We start from the raw sequence: 19,734 nt of genomic DNA on the forward strand, positions 1-19,734 counted from the left end.
TGTCCAAATTAACATTCCCATCCGACTTTAGATGGAAAAAAATATCTATACTGACATCCAGTCGGTCGGTAAAAATTTTTCGACAAACATACAGACCGGTCTCTTTTAACGTAGAAACACATAATGTAATACTTCTTTTTTTTTAAAAAAAAGCCCTCATAAAGAACAAAGCGCGCAAAACATATATATAAGGGGGATAATTTGCTTTTTATTCCTTTTCTTAAGTGCCTACCTTGCCCGTGTTACTTTCGAGCACATCGTATTAGGTAAATATGACATCCAACTTGGCATCAAACAACCACACGTCTTGTATTTAATGATATATGCACCCTAGAGACAAGATAACTACTAACTCACAAGATAAGTGAGGTAAGTTATACCACCTCACAAGTTAGGGAACTGTCGGTGTATCTTACTATTCATATTAATATTTCAAAAACCCAAAATAAACGTTTACTAATATGCACTTGTCTTGTATTATATATAGACCATTCAAATATGTTTATTATTTCTTTACTTTTTTTCTTCATTTAATAACTCCAAAACAATGTCCTCGCAAAAAAAAAACCTCCAAAACAATGAATTTACATAGACATAGTTGGTGTAAGATGCTACATTTATTACTTATTACTTGAAATTTTACTTGGTGGAGCCTTAGTTTTTCTTTTTCGTAATCAAATAATTTTATGACTTGAAATTAATAAATATATAGCTTTACCTAGTTTGGAGTCTTAATTTCAATTACTATGATTATTAGGGAATTCGGTAAAACATATCAAGTAATAATCATTGAGTCATATATTTACATCCTAGTTTAATTATTCTTAAATTTGCAATTAAGGATTAGTTATAGTTGTATACCCATGTCCCTAAAACCATTATCGTTATGTCCGGTCTGACCTTATCCTCAAACCAAATACATCCCATAATGGTAGAATGTGATACAAATAATAGAGGCTAGACACATCAAACATTTCTAGTCCGGACGATTGCTCCTATTGGCTCACCAACAAGGCATGCAGTTGTTAAGATGATGTCCTCATGGTCAGTTCTCGTCAAGATTTGGTGTCCTAGCTTCTATCGACCTTCCATTGTGAAAGAAATTAATCTCGCATTCCTCACATTTTATTCCTGTCGACGCGTACCTGGTAGTGGTCGTGAGGATAGAATAATCCAAACAATATTTTGTTAATCCTTACGGTTTTACTCCGTCAGTAAAAGTCTGTTATCTCGTAGGGAGATTTGGGTTTGGTGTATTTGGAGTTACGACCCTCTAGCGTGATGTGTTATTTGTGTGCCTGCGCGCGCAAGCGTGTGTGTATATATGTATAGAGAGAAAGATGAGTAATCCTTTAGTTTGTTTTTTGTTCCTTAAAAAAAAGGTGCTACTAGAATGTTCTTAGTGCCAAACTTAATAGTACCCACCGATCACAAATATAGGGCCTGTTCACTTTGATGTCATTTTCAACCTTACCAAATTTTGGTAAAGTTGCCAAAAAAGTGGTTACATTTAGCAAGTTACCAAAATTTTGGCAATGCCAAAATTTAGGAAGGTTTTTTTTGCATCAAAGTGAACATACCCATAACGATTAAAATTTATCAATGAATATTGTGTAAAGAACTTGTAGCCTATTTCCTCCGTTCCAAAATGTAAGATGGAGGGAGTAGCTAGCTAGTACACCCCCACCGAATTGCCACCCTCATTTAGTTCTCACAGAAATACTATAACCATACTCCCACCTCTCGTATATATTTGTGAACGGAAGCGGTAGACAATTAAATACAGTAAATCACTCAAAACTAAACCACAGAGAGGACAGTATAACTAGTTCTCAACATGTTCCGATTTTAGTTGTGCTCTACTCCCTCCGTCCTAAAAAAAACCTAACCTAGTACTTAGATGGGATATAGACTAGTACACATGTCCATATTCGCTATACTAGATTATATCCCATTTAAGTACTAGGTTAGGTTAGGTTTTTTTAAGACAGAGGGAGTACACCTTAGTGAGAGTATATACAAATTAATTAAGCACACCTCTTAGGAAACTAACATTTTTTCAGTGTGAACTACCTCCTGAGAGCAAGTTTAATACTAGTATAGTCAAATGTTAGCTATAAATCATTTATAGCTAATTTAATAGTCTATTCATGTAATAGTTAGTTATAAAAATATACTACACCATTAATATCCAGCCACCTCTCATACACCGTGTTAAAGCTGGCTACAAATTTATAGCATGCTTTCTTCTCTCTCTTCTTTTTTCTTCTTGATACGTGGTTATAGTTGACTTATAACCTGCTATTGCTATATGCTCTGGGTGTTGCACTAGATAGTACAGCTGCAGACATAGTAGTTCAGTGAATCAGTACTAGTATATCCCAAGGGCCAATAACGCTACAGCGCATACATTTCCACGCTAGGCCCTACCCTGCAGTGTGGGAGAATGGTTGAATCAGTATGAGCCACACGTACAATTAAAATATCTCTCCAACAAGATCAAAAAAAGAATATCTCTCCAACAGTTAGTCATTCATAACCCTGTGTCGTATGCCATGTTGTTTTCTTGTGTTAGACCCGTTCTGCAATAATGCAACTGTCACGAGCCCTTGTTTGTTCTTGGCAACTTGGAAAAAAGGAAATGACGATGATGCATGCTCTGCCGATCTGGAGCGTCGTTGCTTACTCCTATTCCCGCCGTTGGTTTCAGGTAAAAGGAAACTCATACTGCATGTACCAAAAGGCAGAAGAAGAGTCACATATGCAAGCAACCTCAAAGCAACGCACGTACACAAAATCTCATGGATTTGTGAGTGCCAAACACATCTCCCCGTCGATCGCTGGTCGTGCTCCTCCTCTGGGCCACTGAGTTTCTGTTGCGCCACTTCGTTGTTCAGGCTATCCGGGCCATCTGCCGGCCGGCAAATGTGACGTTGATGAGTTGTGCTTCGGCCAGTGATCACAGAGCGCGCAGAGAGGCGGCCAGGGGGTCTAGAAAAAAGCAGAGAGAACGGATGGTCCAGTCCATGTACTCCATGGGGCAACACAGCATTGACTGCGCCCTGTCCACAGCCACGAGCTGGACAAGACCCTTGTCGCTGGCTCACTGCCAGTTTTATCTTTGCCAGCTCAAGATACACACACCTTTCGTATCACTGTCCACGGTCATGCATCTGATCTGGCCTCCATGCATGTGATTTGGGTTCCCTTTTATTTCCAAAAATTCATTCGTAATGACATTTTTTTTCTTAATGTGAATCGAACATCATTTTTGATAACAATCCGGCTCAGGTAGGGTCGGCCGAGACCCAATAACTTAAGATTGCTCGGACCCCAACAGTTCTTAGTCACACCCACTCGGGAAAATACCCAATCTCCCAAAAAGACTAGTCCAATAGGGAAATGGTGGCTCTCTCTTTTAAGGTGGCTTTCTCCTTCCAAGCTAAGTAAGGTGGGATTATTCAGAGGCTCACACGGTCGCCACCCGACTTTTGCGTCTTTGCCAGCGGGTAATAGTGGAGGATGTCCTCATCAATTTTTTTGTGATAATAGAACTCTTTTTGCCAGTGTCACTGACCCATATTTTCTTAACAAATGAGGAGTAATCAACACTGATAAACCGTAAAGTGAGCACAACTCAGCTTATTAGGTTCATTGTGACGAAATCAGTATACCCGAGCTCAATTACTAGATTTTACACGGGTGCTTGTATTTATGATTAATTATTCTTTTGGTGATAGACGACGTATATGTCAACAACAAGGCGTCCATGGTGACTCCTCAAATATTAAGATATACTGATCTAGACTTTTAGAGTGTTGTGTGCGCACGTGTTTCATAGGGGTGAATGTAGGGATACTGTGAGCATTATGTTTGTACAGTGTTTCTTACAAAATTTAACACACGTAGCCTCGGTTGTCTAGGACTATCTCCGTTTTAAGTTATAAGACTTTCTAGCATTATCTATATTCATATATATATTAATGAATCTAGACGCGCGCGCGCATATATATATATATATATATATATATATATATATATATATATATATATATATATATATATATATATATATATAATATGTGAATGTGGTCAATGCTAAAACGTCTTATAATATGAACGGAGGAAGTATTAGTCGGTAAGTAGATGGCAGTAGCTCCCAATTAATTCCTGTCATTTTTCCACTCAACTCAGCGACCAGTGGAAACAAACCACTTCAAATTTTTGCCCAATGTTCGCAGCAATCATTTTTAGGTGTACTCTATTTAGGAAAGAATATACTACCTTTAAGACATTACGAGTACGTTTGATGGATTCTATACATAAATTATATGTGATTTAACATTTAATTACTTCCAGTAGAATGATAAATTATTTTTTGGTAATTGTAGAGAGCGCGGTTTAAATGGTGGGGATCAAACTTACTCCCTCTGTCAAAAAAAAACTCAACCTAAGAGGGAATCCTTCTAAGACAACGAATCTGAATCTGGACAAAGGGGTAGTCCAGATTCATTGGACTGGAGTGGTCTCATCCCCTCCTAAGTTAAGTTTTTTTTATGGAGGGGTACCCATTACCCATTGTACCGCTTGTCCCTCTCACTTCGCGCTGACAATGCCACTTGCCCATTTCTATGGATTTGGCCTAAATTGTCCACATTTCATCTCAGATCGAAAGCTGCTAGCTACTCCCTCCATCCTAAAAAAAGATAAACCATGGGTTTCCGTGTCCAACGTTTGACTGTCCGTCTTATATGCAATTTTTTTATAATTAGTATTTTCATTGTTGTTAGATGATAAAACATGATTAATACTTTATGCGTGACTTGTTTTTTTAATTTTTTTTATAATTTTTTCAAATAAGACGGACGGTCAAACGTTGGACACGGAAATTCAGGGTTTGTCTTTTTTTTTTGGGACAGAGGGAGTAGCTTGCTTAAAGTGAGTGTTTTACTTATGACTAATGCAGTTCGTGGTACAACACAAAGAGGTACTTTTGCGTGTGGTATTCTTGAACAGCTAGCTACTTTTTTTTTAGAAAAAAACGAGCTAGACTTAGCTGGTGTTATATATTAATTAAGCAGAGGGAAAAATATTTACATGCGTGTAAGTACAGAGGCGGAATCAGACATGGGGCAGCTAGGGCTTAGGCCCCATGCCTAGCTCCATAATCCCTATTATAATCTTGAAAAATGCTATGTAATTTATGAAAATATTTGAGATCCTATTAGCTCAGTCCTAGGTGTGGAAATTTTCTGGCTCCGCCACTGTGTGAGTATGTGACTTGCTTGGGTTATAAGTTGGCATGCAATAGATGTGTTTTGTGAGGTGTTTTATGCACATCCGCATATGCATGACAAATATCGTGCTGTCAATATCTATCAACATAAGTTGCAATTAGCTCGGCATAGTTTTGCATGTACTTACTTCGCTGTATAGGAGGTGGTGCGTCCTGAAATGCGAATTATTACATGCATGCATGATTTGTCAGTCTTAAAAAAGATATGCTCCCCTCATGTATGCTGGTCTTCAAATCCAGATCCGCCTCTTTTGTTGTCTTGCATGCATGTATATCAGCATCTTTGTGAGTTACTAACAAAATTGGTTCCACATAGATATATATTGCTATATCTGACTTATATTAATTACCTTCAGAGGTAATCTTAATTGAAACATATTTTCTTCCTTAAGATAGTTGTTTCCCACTATATACTTCACACAACCGCATATGGTGCGCCCTTTTTAGTGCAAACAATATTAATTTATTAACAACTTTAATTTGAGGCCAACTCTTAGGCTCTCGTTATTATTTGTCACCCACACTTATAAATCAAAATCATTTAATTTCCATATATAATATATAATATATAACCCGGCCCTATGCAAACAATCTGTATACATAAAAATATGATGTATAATAATCAATTTTGTGAAATACAGTCGACTAATCGGAATTATATATGTGAAATACATACAGAGAGGGTACCACTCAACAATTAACCGAAACATGAAAAATTAATCAGAATTATATGTGCGAAAATTTGGCTTATGCATATATATGTATATATTTTATAATATTATGAGCTTCTTTGGATATTTAAAAACATAAAACTATATAAGCCTAATATGTCAATTGAATGGTCATAGCTTACATTAACCCAAAATATAGCTTTTGATGCTCATAGTTGTACACCAAATAGTGATGGAGTTTGGTTCATATTGGATAAATAAAAACTACTCCCTCCATCCCACAATATAAGTGATTTTGAGTTTTTAATTGCAACATTTCATCACTCGTCTTATTCAATTTTTTTTGCAAATATAAAAAACGAAAAATTGTGCTTAAAGTACTATAAATAATAAAGTAAGTCACAAATAAAATAAATAATAATTTCAAATTTTTTTGAATAAAACGAGTGGTCAAACGTTGCAAGAAAAAACTTAAAATCCCTTATATTATGGGACGGAGGGAAACACTAAATAAACATATAGAAACACTAAACAAATTAATAAGATCATAAAAGATAAATATGCTACTTTAAATGATCAAGTGTAATATACGAACGATTATTTATAGATGATAAAAAGAAGGTTCAATCAATTGCTAAAAATGGAGTTTTTATGCTCATAAATGATAATTGTACTATGTATCGCGTCAAAAAAATAGTTCATGCCCATTGTAGGTACACTGGGTAATATATCGTCTAGTGTCCAATGTGATCACCACATGTATTTGGATCCCACTCATCCAAATACATATGATGAACCCTACTGAGGGCGTTGAGGGTAGTTTAGCTTGGCTCTTGCCCTGGTTGGTTGTCTGTGTGGAATGGTTGGCAAATACGGGTTTGGTTTTGCTTATATGAATTTATGAGACTTTTGCTGCTATCTTTGTGTTGTATGACGGGTTTATGAACCCGGTTATGTTATATGTATCTTGCTGCTCTCTTATCCATATTTATGCATTTGTGATGCTTATGAACAGCTTGCGATGAAAGTGTGAGGCTGGTCGCTTTTTCTAGGGACTAGCTAAGCATGATTAAGTGTTTTGAGTAATTGAGATGATCGTGAAATGTAGTGCTTTGGTTCAAGTACCCACTGAGGTATGTAACACATTTGATCGTCGTCTTTGAGTGGTTTGACGGGTATATATTAAGTTGAAATTGCCTAGCAAGTTATTCTATCGAATATCTCTCTTACTCACTACTCGGCATCATAGTTCATATATTGAAAGGTAAGTGTTAACCGTGATCATGGACACACTGAAGATGAGTGACTATTTTTGTATGGATAACACTCAATCAAATACATGTGGTGGTCACGTTAGACACTGAACGGTATATTACTTGGGTTGCCTACATATACAAACAACTAAAGTAAATGACTGGTAAGCCCGTTTTCTACAACACTGGCGCAAATCCGCATCTAATATATGTGCATGATCGATCATTCAGGATGTTCTTTTATTGTGAAATAAGCGTAGCTTAACTGGTTAGGTTTCTCTAGTTGGAACCAGCTCATCCGGATTTAAGTATCACATTTACGTCTATTTTTTCTTTTAGTGATAGCCAATGTACCATCAACAGTGAGACACTCGTGGTGACTTCGTCAATCCCAATATATGATGGATCAGTCTTTCACATATGTTCATATGAGAAGGGTGTGTTTTTGTATTAATAGGGATGTGTGTGCACGAACTGTGAGCATCTATATTTGTAATGTATTTCTTAAAAAAAAGTACGTTACTCTCACAAAAAATCATATATGCACATAATGTATTAATCTTGGGGAAGATCTGCGAATATGGTTTGTCAGGAGGAGTCTTTTGACAACAACAGATTGCTAGGGTTCTGGTTCTCTCCCCTACAAATACCCACGTACTCTGCTGAGTTTTCGCACCTCTCTCTAGTTGCAGACCATCACTTACGTAGCCCTGTGTGCAACGGCGCAAGTGCTTGTACGCTTTCAGCTAGCGTAGCCATGGCTTCCAGGGCATTCCTCCTCGTGGCTCTAAACCTGGTCCTCTTCTTCACCGTGGCCAGCGCCTGCGGCAAGTACTGCCCGACGCCTTCGACGCCGTCGACGACGCCATCGACGCCGTCCTACAACACCAAGTGCCCCAAGAACGCGCTCAAGTTCGCGGCGTGCGCCGACGTGCTGGGCCTCGTCAGCGCCGAGGTCGGCCAGCCGCCGTACGAGCCGTGCTGCGGCGTCCTCGGCGGCCTCGCCGACCTTGAGGCCGCCGTCTGTCTCTGCACCGCCATCAAGGCCAACGTGCTCGGCATCACCCTCGACATCCCCGTCAAGCTCAGCCTCCTCGTCAACTACTGCGGCAAGAACGTCCCTAGTGGCTTCATCTGTGCTTAAGCTACGTAACGCGCGTACGGTGTAACGACGTGCTAGCTTTGCATGCATGCAGCACGCATGCACGAACACATCGTTCGTTCTTGAGTGCCTGCATGCATATCGGTCGAGTCTTTACTTACTCTGTTATTAGTTCTGAATGTAGAACTGCTTCAGATATCAATCCAGCGAGTTAACTGTACTTGATTTGTTTATGTTTCTTCAGTTAATCAGTTTCTGTCATCATTTGGTCAATTAATGGAGGTTTTGTTCTCCAAGGAATTGCATGCAATGGATACTCTTTTAGATTGAATTTGGCGTGTCTATGTCTGGGTGTGGTTGTAATTTGCTTGCAGTACGTTCTCGTAGTTTAATTGTAAGCAAGCAATTGTACGACAAAATGTACTTAGGACAGTTAATTTGTTGGAAATTTCGGTGTGAATTATTTTTTAAAATTTACATCTGTTCCACTAAGAGACAACATATAACAGTAGATTGGCTCTCAATTTTGTTCTTTTTAGTTGGAGGGAAAAACAGAGACACAACATATATAGAACCTATATATATATATATGTATAGAGTTTGCCTCCTTATAAATTAATACACGCTCAACTAGTATATATATTAGTGATTTTGGATTTTAAAGTTCAACTCTACGGGCATGTTCACTTTGATGCCAAAAAAAACCTTACCAAATCTTGGCATTACCAAATTTTGGCATAGTTGCCAAAATTTTGGCAGGATTTCTTTGGCCTGTTCACTTTGATGTCATTTTCAACCTTACCAAATTTTGGTAAAGTTGTCAAAAAGTGGCTACATTTAGTTTGCTGCCAAATTTTTGTAACTATATAAGAAATCCTACCAAAATTTTGGCAAGTTGTCAAAATTTTGGCAACTATGCCAAAATTTTGGAATGCCAAAATTTGGTAAGGTTTTTTTTGGCATCAAAGTGAACAGGCCCCTTATATAGTTACCAAAATTTGGCAGCAAACTAAATGTAGCTATTTTTTTGACAACTTTATCAAAATTTAGTAAGATTGAAAATGACATCAAAGTAAACAGGCCCTACTTATACACCATGTCACCATCGTAAAACAACGTAGGTGTACGATGAAATTACCACCGAAATCACGTCGATTAATCCACACGTATGTACGTGTTTTAAACCGTCATACAAAGGCGCTGCATGTATATATAGGCCGCCGAACAGTACTGTATTCCTCGTGATAAGCCTACTTCACCGTGAGCACAAAGAAAGCCAATTAGGACCGAGTTTAGCGCCTGTTCACTTTAACGCCAAAAAAAACCTTACTAAAATTTGGCAATAATTTTGATAGGATTTCTTATATAGTTACTAAAATTTAGTAGCAAACTAAATGTAGCCACTTTTTCGCAACTCTACCAAAATCTGGTAAGATTGAAAATGATATCAAAGTGAACATGCTCTTAGTTCCAAATTTTTTCTTCAAACTTTCAACTTTTCCATCACATCAAAACTTTCTTACACACAAACTTCTAACTTTTTCATCACACATTGTTTCAATTTCAACCAAACTTTTAATTTTAACGTGAACTAACACACCCTAGAACAAAATTTTCCCTACTCCTAGAGTAGTAATTTGGAAGACGGCGGAACCCTCCAGAAGCATTCACGTGAATACGTGACGCCTTCTTCAGGCTTCAGCTGTCCAACATGACGCGAACGTACGTAGCGCGACAGGGTTGACGTGATCCATGCAGGCCTCTTCTGCGTGGCCAGGCAGGCCTACTGGCACATCGATCCGCTTCACCCAAGAAGCGGATTCCTGGTCGCCGGACGGCACAGCCGCGGCGCAGACGCGCAGTGAGATCTTTTTTACCTCCACGGCTCGCGCGCGCAGCTGCAGTAGCCAGTGCTATGAGTGTTGGGACCCAACCTGCCAAGTGCCAACCAAACCAAAGGCGGCAGATGCGCGGAGCCGGGAGCCCGTGACCGCGCGTGGGCCTGCCGGCTGCGGGGTGGCTGCACCACCGGCCACTAGGGATGAAAACGGAGCGGATAGTTTCCGTCCGCTCTGGACAAAAACGGATACGGATACCTTTCGAATCGGATAATTCTCGGATAGTTCGGATACGGATACGAATACGGATATTTTCTCCCGGATACGAATACGAATATGGTACCAGATTTTCCGTCGGATACGGATAATAATTCGGATATCCGGTGAACAGTGCTATTCGGATATCCGCAGGACCCATGAGACATACCCCATTTCTTTCTAATTCTATAACCTTCAATATACCTTTATAGATTTTAATAGTAGTTTATCTCTTAACACTAGTCCATACTATTAATATTATTTAAATTTTAAAAAATATTTATAAATTATACCTCATTTTATATAAAATGAGCTAATTATATATGTTGATATTTGTTTCCATTAGAAGTTGAGTTGGTTTTCGTGTTCCGAGAAAAATTTGTTTCCGTATTTGTGTCCGATCATATTCGATTCTTATTCGTATTCGAGATAATCCGTATTTGTTTCCGTATTCGAGCTATCCGTATTCGTTTTCGTATCCGGTAAAAAATATGAAAACGAATATGTATGAGCATTATCCGTCAATATCCGCTCCGTTTTCATCCCTACCGGCCACCGGACGAGCGCGTCTGCGTCTGAGTAGTTTGTGCGCATATACCCACCAAAGAAGGTACCGATCGACCAGTAACAACCCATCAGGTGTCCAGTTGGGCGCGGGGGCGGCCGCGCCGGCCCACCCCACAGGACGGACGGGCGCGCGTTTCATCGCCCCGTGACGAGGTCTCGGTTTCATGTGGCCGGTTGCCCGGTCCGTCCCCCGACAGCTTGATCACGTCGTCACTCGTCACACGCGCTGGATTTCTTCGTCTCGCCGCTGCGTCGGGTAGGGCAGCGCACGGCACAGTGTATGCAGAGATCGGGTTCACCGCTGCGCACGGCACGCATAGTACACGAAATTTAGTGGACGTGGAGTCCGTGTGCCGAACACGCGGAAAAAGGAGTCGCTGACTGGCAGTGAGATGTACGAGATGTCTTCATTGCCCCGTTGGATATCCGGCTTGGATTGAGCATTGGCTAATTTATGAACACACAGACATAAACACTGGTGAATGGAATCAAACCCGGCCCTCACAACTCCGTCATAGCAGCTTATCTGTTTTTTTTTTAATCATTGCAGCTTATCTGGTGAACAGACTTTTCTGTTGTTATAGTTGTTCACATATTCATCCATTCTTACATCACAGCGCTACCTACTGACTTTTAATTGGAAGGCTACGTATACGCCTTGCGCCAATCTCTATAAGTAAAAAGTTTTTCGCAGGATGTTCCCAAGATGAGCCACATCGTCGAGCGAAGATGACCGTTGGATTTATATGTAGAACCAATATTTACCGTTGAATGAAATAGAAAGGAGGTATCTAGAATCTTCATGTGGCTTAGGTTGGAAAGATTCATCAGATGTTAACAGAAAGGACAAAAACAAATGTGCTATAAAGATAGAGATGCAAATTAATGACCCTTTGTAATATTTATTTTATATAAATAGGTCATAAAGATGGTTTTTTAGTATTTTTAAATGGTTACAATGTAAAACTTATTTACAAATAGATCCATAGCTCGGGACGAGTGTTTAAAAAATAAACATATTTTAGTTTAGATAGATTTACACGAGTATAATACATAAAATTTATCTAGACATACATAAGTACATTACCAAAAAAAGAAGTACGTATGTTCTAATTAGTATGCTATAAAACAGGGTGGAAAACTAACAATTTTCAATAAAGTAACATCTACATGATAAATTCAAGATCATTTTAAATGCATAAATCCTTACAATACTTTAGCGGTGATCAAATATACTAATCTTATAAAAATCATGGGCTATGAAGACTATGGGTCGCTAAGAGGGACAAAGAGTGTGTATCAACAACAAGGATAGGGTGCGCTCTTTTTCCGTAAAGGAATTGAACATAAATATGCATGCTCTTCGAACTTATAAATGGTGTGTGTGTGTTTTTTAAATGCTACATCCGAGTTTCTTTTCATTAAATACCATTTTTAAATGCTACATCCAAGTTTCTTTTCATTAAATACCATTGTGTATTTTTCATTCATGTGTTCCTCGAATCATTAAGCTATTCAACATTCCATTCCATTTCGTTCAGCCTAAAAGGACACGTCTAAACCTAAACAAAACATGTTTACTTTTGAACTTCCCTATTATGAGAAAATTTGACCAAGGATGGCTACTCATGGCCGTGTAAATCACTTAGCATAATTATCAGAAACTTTATATTATCATGTTAGTCTATTATCGAATTGTTATAAATTTAAGAGTAAATTTCATAAAACTACAGATATTTTGACCAAATTATCACAAAACTACAGATTTAAGGAGTTGTATCACAAAACTACACATTTAGCACCAAAATTATCATAAAACTGCAGATTTTAGGTTAAGTATCACAAAAATGCATATTTAATATTGAACTTATCACAAAACTACAACTTTTGAAGTTTAAATCCCTAGCACCATTGTTATGGTGGAGCTATAAACATTATTACTTTGTGATTAAATTGGTTCTAAACCTATAGTTTTATAATAATTTAGTTACTAAACATGTAGTTTTGTGACACTTCATCTTAAATGTATAGTTTTGTGATATATTTGGTGTTAAATGTGTAGTTTTATGATAATTTGGTCATAGTATCTGTAGTTTTGTGAAATTTACTCTAAATTTAAACTAATTAGCACAACTCAACATGTAAATATATTTAATAAAGAGGGTGGTTATAGTTACGTGAAAAATACGATTTAATAGGCTATATATGAATATGAGCTTTGTGAGTGTCCAATAGCGACCTTTAAATTACAAATCCATGTGATATGTCATGAGTGTCAAAAATACGATTAACCTTGATTGACCATAACTTATCTTTAGCAAAATTGGCAATCATCTGCTACTCGTTCAAAGAAAAGTTCAGATTGACCTCAATATCTCATTAGTCACAACATTACGTGCATTAACTAGATTGCCAACAACATTTGTTGTTCGATGACTGTATCATTAGAAAGATTTATTATCTTATTGCCTATATCTTGTTCACCGTCACTCTCGAAGGTTAAACTGAAAGTGCTCCCTTTCCTTAAAAAAGTACACTTTGTTTTTTTTAAAAAAATTAAAAGATGCAAATGGTTGATTAAGCTTAGTCCTACAATTTGACTTTTTAAATTTTGCAAGTGAGTTGATTTGGCATCAAACAGGGGATTAGCTGAGCCTTTGGACCTCGAAGTCCCCAAAACCATCAAATTAGTCCCCTAGGAAGGACAGACAACGGCGACCATGGACGCCGCCGCGGCCGATCTCGAGGCGCGGCAGCTGCGGATCCTCCGCCGCGTCGCGGACCTCGAGCTCGCCGCGCAGCAGCACCGCCTGGGGGCGCTATCTATCTCCGCGGCGCCCTCGGGGGGCGAGGCGGAGACGGGCGCCACGGAGGCGCGGCTCTCCTCCATCCTGACCGCGCGCGGCGTGCTCGACTTCACCTTCCGGCGCGTGCCCGCCGACTACTACGACCGCCCTCTCGAGGAGCGCCGCGACCTCCTCCGCGCAGATTCAGTCAATCAACTCTGCAAGAGCATCGTCATGGTACGGGCCTTCCTTTTCCTTCCCGTGCGGCATTTTGTCGAACAGTTGGCCTGCGTAACGTCGGCTTGGAGATAGCTCTTTGGATTTGTGTTATCAGTAACTTTTTAGGGTTTTAGACACAATGGTGTCGTCGGTGAGGTACAAGATAATGACTTGATACTTTTTGTTAGCATGACGTGGTAATTGGTAACATGATAAATTGGAAATTGCTAGGTAGTGAACTATGAAAGAAATGGTTTAAGTTGAAGTATACAGCAGAGAAGGATAGCTGTAGAGCTGCTCCTTGTGATTTGGTTTCAGCTGGACTGTTGATAGATGGGAGCAGCTTTATATATTAATATTTTTAACCAGTTGGATCAACTTGGTCGAGAGCAGCTTCAATATTTTGACATCAAAATGTTCTCTGTTTTCATGGCATTTGTAGAGAAGAGGGTGTGTACTGCTAAGCAAGAAATGTTGTGCTTTTGAGCACTCTTAGGAATATTTGCTCAGCTATACATGAAGTTTTGAGTTGCATTGAACTTATTGACATTCTTCTCAACTTTAGATTCAGAAATGCAATATGGACCGAACTTCACTGCCTATCAGTGCAGTATTTTATTTATTGAAATTTAACTCTTTTATATTTGGCTAAAACAACATTAATGGGAGGAGGGATGTGCAATATTTTGTTATCTGACCGTAGAGCCACAATTTCATGTTTATGCCAACATATCTGTAAATAATGAAGCCTTTGTGTTAATGCTGATGTTGAAGTTACCTATTAGGTGAATACACAAGCTGCTGCAGATGTTGTTGACTGCAGCAATCCAAAGAATTCAAAATATTATGTCGTTGTTGTTCAGGTAAACTGTAAGTTTGATCTCAACACACTATCTTCAAATTTAATTAGTACATTTTATCTTCACACGGATATATTTGCAGTATATGGCACGGCTTAATGCAGACAGCATCAAGAACTTCATCTATTCCCTAAACGAGAAGCAGATACCCAAGAAGAGATTTAACAGTAAGATTTATAATAATATATTGAAACAAATCTAATCTCTACAAATGCCACCGATAACCTTTTATTGGTCATCAGCATTCAAAGCTTCCATGAAATCCCTCGAAGGTTTTCTCCCATCCTTAGTGAGGTATATACCTCCCTACTATTTATGAGGTAAAAAAATAAACCTGTTGAACTGATCAGAAGACAAGTTCATAATTGGCAGTGGCAAGACTTTTAGTGTTAGTAGAGAGGAATAGGTATGTATCTCTTGACTAGCACAAATACCTACACCTCTAAAAAAACGTAAGAGAAGGTCAAGAACATATATAAAGATGAGTTCACAATCCTATTCTAACCTATAAGATTAGTTCTGGTACCTCTCCATGGAATGCTATATCTGAAGTATGAGGAGGAATATACCTCTCACAGGATGGGAGAAAACCTTAATTCCTGAACAACATGGTATGCTGTGAATTGGTTTTAATATCAACAACTAAGGCAAGCATCTTGTCTGATGGTTTTTACATACAACAATATTTTTCATACGGTGGTATTTTTTTCACTTTAAGGAAAAATGTGTGACCATGATCAAAGATAAAGGAATGCAGTATATCGTGTGTAGATTTCAGCATCCTGCAGTAATGTTGCCTCTATTATATTTTAGGCATTTCAAGATTTGTAGGTGTGTCTGAAGACCTACTTTTTATGCCAGTTCTATTCTTTAACTCATGTTGTTTACTTGTGTTTGTGCAGTGAGGCTGGCACCAGAAGAGGAGTCACTCAAGCTTACAGGGTTTGTTCACAATGCTGTTACATGCATTGGAATGGAAACAGACATACCGGTATAAATGTTGCCTCTAACTTTAGGTTTTATGTCATAAGGGTCAACTTCAAATGGGGAGATCTTGCAAGAATATAAGGGATAATCATGTTTTTGCACGCTCATATATAAAACTCTGTACTTTACAAATCCTGTTAAACCTTTCTTGAATTCTAACCCTGTCTGCATTATGTCTGGTGACATATATGGTTGGTTTCATTTTCAACTCTGAGTAGGACAAACTGTCTTATCAAGTTACACTTCTGATAGATTGCATTTTACGCGTGGATGTTTTGAGTTCTTGTATTTCTTGTTTCTCTGGAAAGAGAGGGTACATATATTTTGAAGCTTTCAAGGCATCTGATACAATGAGTTTCTACACAGGTTATCATTGATGAAGCTATTACCAAGTTAGATAAGGATTTCTTCTGGCTGGGTGGTGGAGAAGTTGACCTCAAGCTTGGGGTGCGGACCTCACAGTTCCTAAATGCATTCAAACCATTTGTGGTGAAGTGTAGTTAGTGATAACTGTACAACGGAAGAGAAACTTTGAATCCATGTGGTTTTACCATCTTGATGAACACATGAGACATCGCCAGGGATGTAAACCAATAGGTTTTTGCTTGGATCTGGGGTTGGGATGTCTGTCTTTTTTAGAGCAGGCGTTTCTGTTCCAGTTGCACTTCTCGCATTAGTTACACTATTTTGGTAAGATTGATGCAGCAAAGGGGGCATTCTTGGGAGAATTGAGATAATTGGCACAAGTGGGCATGTACTAAAAACCTTTGTAGTTCGTGCCTTCAATATACTAGGATTTACTCTCAGTTTTGCGTTTCTAATCAGACACCTGGCTACAAGTTTGTTTTTTTCTTCTGATTGCTGAATGGTGCCATACAATTGTTCTTTTGAGGTGATGTTGTTTGGGGGCTTTGGAACTAGTATCGTTGATTCAAGAGCTTGTGCTGGTCTGCTGGATCAAACATGAAGAATGCAAGAGGCTGGAGCCTGACTGATGGAACGTGTACAAAGCTCCATCTAAGAAAAAAGGAACTCAATAAGCAGGGACTGTTTGTTGAAACTTGAAAGTTCTGAACTTTTAGAAAGCCCTTTTATTATGCACTGTACTCTGTACAACACGTTTTGCTTGACTTCAGCATAAACTGTTGACTGCGCTCCAGGTGCACAACATTCACGAAACATTTACTCCAAATAGTCTCGGTCTTCTGGAGCTAGGTTTATTTATTAGCCAATGACGAGCCTAGGGAACTTGATCTCAGAGACTCTAGTACTCTATCATTAACCACAAAATATCAGCAGCTCTGTCGTCTGAACCAAGAAAGGTTAAGATCATACTGTGCGGTGCCGACCGGCCTGCTGAGCGCGTTTGTTTCGCATGGAGGGACATATGTAAGATCAACTTTTTGATTCTGTTTGTGGGATTCTGAGAAGCAATTGGTGACAATCTGGAAAAGCTAGGGTTACTAGCTTCTAGTTCATCTCGATTCTATATTTACAAATTCTCATAATCTAGGTAAGAATATAGACTGCATGTTTGGAGGACCTGAAGATTCTAGGAGATGTTGCGGCTGAACTTCCCTAAACAGGTCCTTTGTGAGGAGACCAGTGCAGGAAATAGATCCAACATATGTAATTGGTAACGAAAACCACCTTCAGCAAAGGGCATGCACATTGCAAACTCATGTTTTGATTCACTCATGCCTCCATATTTTGTAATCCTATATATACAACATCACAGGCTTGATGCTTGATGGGCTAAGTAAATCGGAGAGATCTGACGCTACATACTTCTGACCAGTGATCACACTATCAACAGCGAACTGTTTTCTCTCGATATATGCCTCCAAAATTTGGCCAATTTATGTGAAAAGGCCGAACATGCTATCGATTTGGCATTTTTGCAACTGGCTACCTGTTGTGAACAGCTGGTGCTGTGTGTGCAACTGGGTAGTCCATGGCTGCTAGGGTTTCCGCGGTGTACGCAGTGGTCGCCGGCTTTGATCCTACTTGCTCTCTGTTAGTCTCAGCTCCTAGCACCGAACGCTCTCGCGCAACCGACCTCACCTACATTATTTTTGCAGAAGGGGATTAAGAAGAGGGCCAGATACCCAGTTTGCTATGGGGATTAAGAAGGGAGCTTGCTATGTGTATATGTGAGATCTCAGACTGAAATGCTTGCATATATACATACCTTGGTTCCTTCAAACCGTTTATTCAGAGAGCCAGAAGAACTCCCTGCAAATCACACGACCACTTGCTATGAAACAATACTACCAGGAATGATCAATCAAATTTGAGATCGAGGGAAAAAGAGATGGGAGTATATAAGATTAGCATGTTCCATTCGAGCTATATATCAAAATTAACTCCCTGTAGCCAAGCTATAGCTAGCACTCAGTCTGTCAGTTTGCAAATGAGTGTTTGTAGATAATTTTACTAGCTAGTAGCTAGTGAGGCTCACAGCGGGGGAGGGCTCTCATCAAAACATGCACACGTACGTGCATTATGTGTTCTAGTGCTAGCTAGGAGGCACAGCTAGAAAAACATACAGGCTAGATAGGATTATACTAGACAGATTACTAGACAATCAGAGGGATGGATAGCATTGACATTATATCATGTCATCAGTTATGGCACGGAGTATGGGTTTTAGGTTGAGCATAATCCAGGTGAATTCCCTGATCATCCTCGTGCTTCCGATGACGAAGCAGCTGTTGCGAAACCCTAACAGCGGGTCCAGTATTTCGAACTCCACCTGATGATGCCGCCAATTCCATCTTCGCATTCAGCGTCACCTCCTTGCCCACTGATTGATCGATCGGCTGCTTGCTCCCAACAACATCGTCTCCAGCCACATCCTGCGTGATACAGAGAAAAAAAAATCAGGAATGAGAAAAAATAGTTCCATAACAATGATCATATATCTGCTGTGACCTTGGGAACCAGGGAAGACTTCTTGCTCGAGTACTTGTCACTGATACGGAGGTGATCGTGACGAGCTTCACATGAGATGATACAGAGAGTGAAGAGGAAGACGATGAACAGGAGAATGGTGGTGCTGGTGTTGAGCTTTAGCTTCCCATTGAGAGTTTGCGGAGAGCTTTGGCTAGGCATGGAGCAGATAGCAGTAGTGGTTCACTCAAGTGGATATATATACAAGAAGCTAGAGAACATGGAAGGGTCTGGATATATGATATGATCGAAATAGATAGAAGTGAGAAAGGCTTGCACTGTACTGCTCGGAGCTCACCCAATGCTTCGAGGGGTTTGCTAGAACTGAGGGAGGAAGGGACCATGTGTGATAGGTTTACATTGGAGCAATATATACAACTGCAGAACGACATCGGGGTATGTTCAGAATAGTTTCTTCATATGACAAGTTGTAAGACAAATGCACCTTTGTTTTTTTTTTTGGCATTAACAGCTCTGTTTCTGGAATGGGTTACAATAACTTTTGACCATTTTCTCCACTGTTTTAGCAGCTGAAATTTGTGATTGGAAAGGGATATAATATTAGAATTATTGCATCATATAAGAGGGTCAATGTGTAAATCTTACTAGAGAAAATCCAAAATGCCATTGACAAATTCTCCATGTTAAGAAAAGCTATTGACGAATGTAACTTTTAGGAAATACCATCATATGAGTCATACCATTGTTATCAGATTCCATCCATTACTCTCCATTAACCCTATCGCATTTTTCAAATGGGCTAACAGAGTAGAGTTAACGGATGGAATCCTGATGGTGATGATATTTTTGAGATAAGTTGACTCGTATGATGATATATTCTGGAAGTTGAATTCGTTGATAACATTTCTTAGAATGAAGTCCTTGTCAATGCTTTGCTAATATTATTTTTCTAGAGGTAAAATATCTTAGCAGATCGGGTTTAAA

The 19,734-nt window shown here is 39.1% G+C and overlaps 3 protein-coding genes across 3 annotated transcripts; 2 read left to right on the forward strand and 1 right to left on the reverse strand.

Moving 5' to 3' along the window:
* The first annotated feature begins 7,794 nt into the window (after nucleotides 1-7,794).
* LOC4330227 (putative lipid-binding protein AIR1) lies at nucleotides 7,795-8,653 on the forward strand. The gene has a single exon (XM_015768693.3). It carries the CDS (start codon nucleotides 7,801-7,803, stop codon nucleotides 8,362-8,364), a length of 564 nt encoding a protein of 187 aa, XP_015624179.2. The 5' UTR covers nucleotides 7,795-7,800; the 3' UTR covers nucleotides 8,365-8,653.
* Nucleotides 8,654-13,651: 4,998 nt separating this feature from the next.
* On the forward strand, nucleotides 13,652-16,643 carry LOC4330228 (uncharacterized). The gene is made up of 5 exons (XM_015767945.3): nucleotides 13,652-14,008; nucleotides 14,776-14,853; nucleotides 14,933-15,017; nucleotides 15,753-15,841; nucleotides 16,204-16,643. Exons 1-5 carry the CDS (start codon nucleotides 13,706-13,708, stop codon nucleotides 16,339-16,341), a joined length of 693 nt encoding a protein of 230 aa, XP_015623431.1. The 5' UTR covers nucleotides 13,652-13,705; the 3' UTR covers nucleotides 16,342-16,643.
* Nucleotides 16,644-17,275: 632 nt separating this feature from the next.
* Nucleotides 17,276-19,131, reverse strand: LOC112937838 (uncharacterized). The gene is made up of 4 exons (XM_026022766.2): nucleotides 18,772-19,131; nucleotides 18,593-18,695; nucleotides 18,029-18,072; nucleotides 17,276-17,901 (listed from the first exon to the last, which is right to left on the reverse strand). The coding sequence occupies exons 1-4, from the start codon at nucleotides 18,949-18,951 to the stop codon at nucleotides 17,746-17,748; spliced, it is 483 nt and encodes a 160-aa protein (XP_025878551.1). The 5' UTR covers nucleotides 18,952-19,131; the 3' UTR covers nucleotides 17,276-17,745.
* Nucleotides 19,132-19,734: the final 603 nt, after the last annotated feature.

Source organism: Oryza sativa, chromosome 2 (assembly GCF_034140825.1).
Source record: "Oryza sativa Japonica Group chromosome 2, ASM3414082v1".
In the NCBI taxonomy this organism is placed as follows: Eukaryota; Viridiplantae; Streptophyta; class Magnoliopsida; order Poales; family Poaceae; genus Oryza; species Oryza sativa.

Coding starts and splice junctions, on each gene's coding strand:
- LOC4330227 (XM_015768693.3), top strand. CDS start 7,801: ATGGTTTGTCAGGAGGAGTCTTTTGACAACAACAGATTGCTAGGGTTC.
- LOC4330228 (XM_015767945.3), top strand. CDS start 13,706: ATGGACGCCGCCGCGGCCGATCTCGAGGCGCGGCAGCTGCGGATCCTC. Junction 14,009..14,775: donor TCTGCAAGAGCATCGTCATG/GTACGGGCCTTC, acceptor GTTACCTATTAG/GTGAATACACAAGCTGCTGC. Junction 14,854..14,932: donor ATTATGTCGTTGTTGTTCAG/GTAAACTGTAAG, acceptor ATATATTTGCAG/TATATGGCACGGCTTAATGC.
- LOC112937838 (XM_026022766.2), bottom strand. CDS start 18,951: ATGCCTAGCCAAAGCTCTCCGCAAACTCTCAATGGGAAGCTAAAGCTC. Junction 18,696..18,771: donor AGTCTTCCCTGGTTCCCAAG/GTCACAGCAGAT, acceptor TGTATCACGCAG/GATGTGGCTGGAGACGATGT. Junction 17,902..18,028: donor AACGGTTTGAAGGAACCAAG/GTATGTATATAT, acceptor AAAATAATGTAG/GTGAGGTCGGTTGCGCGAGA.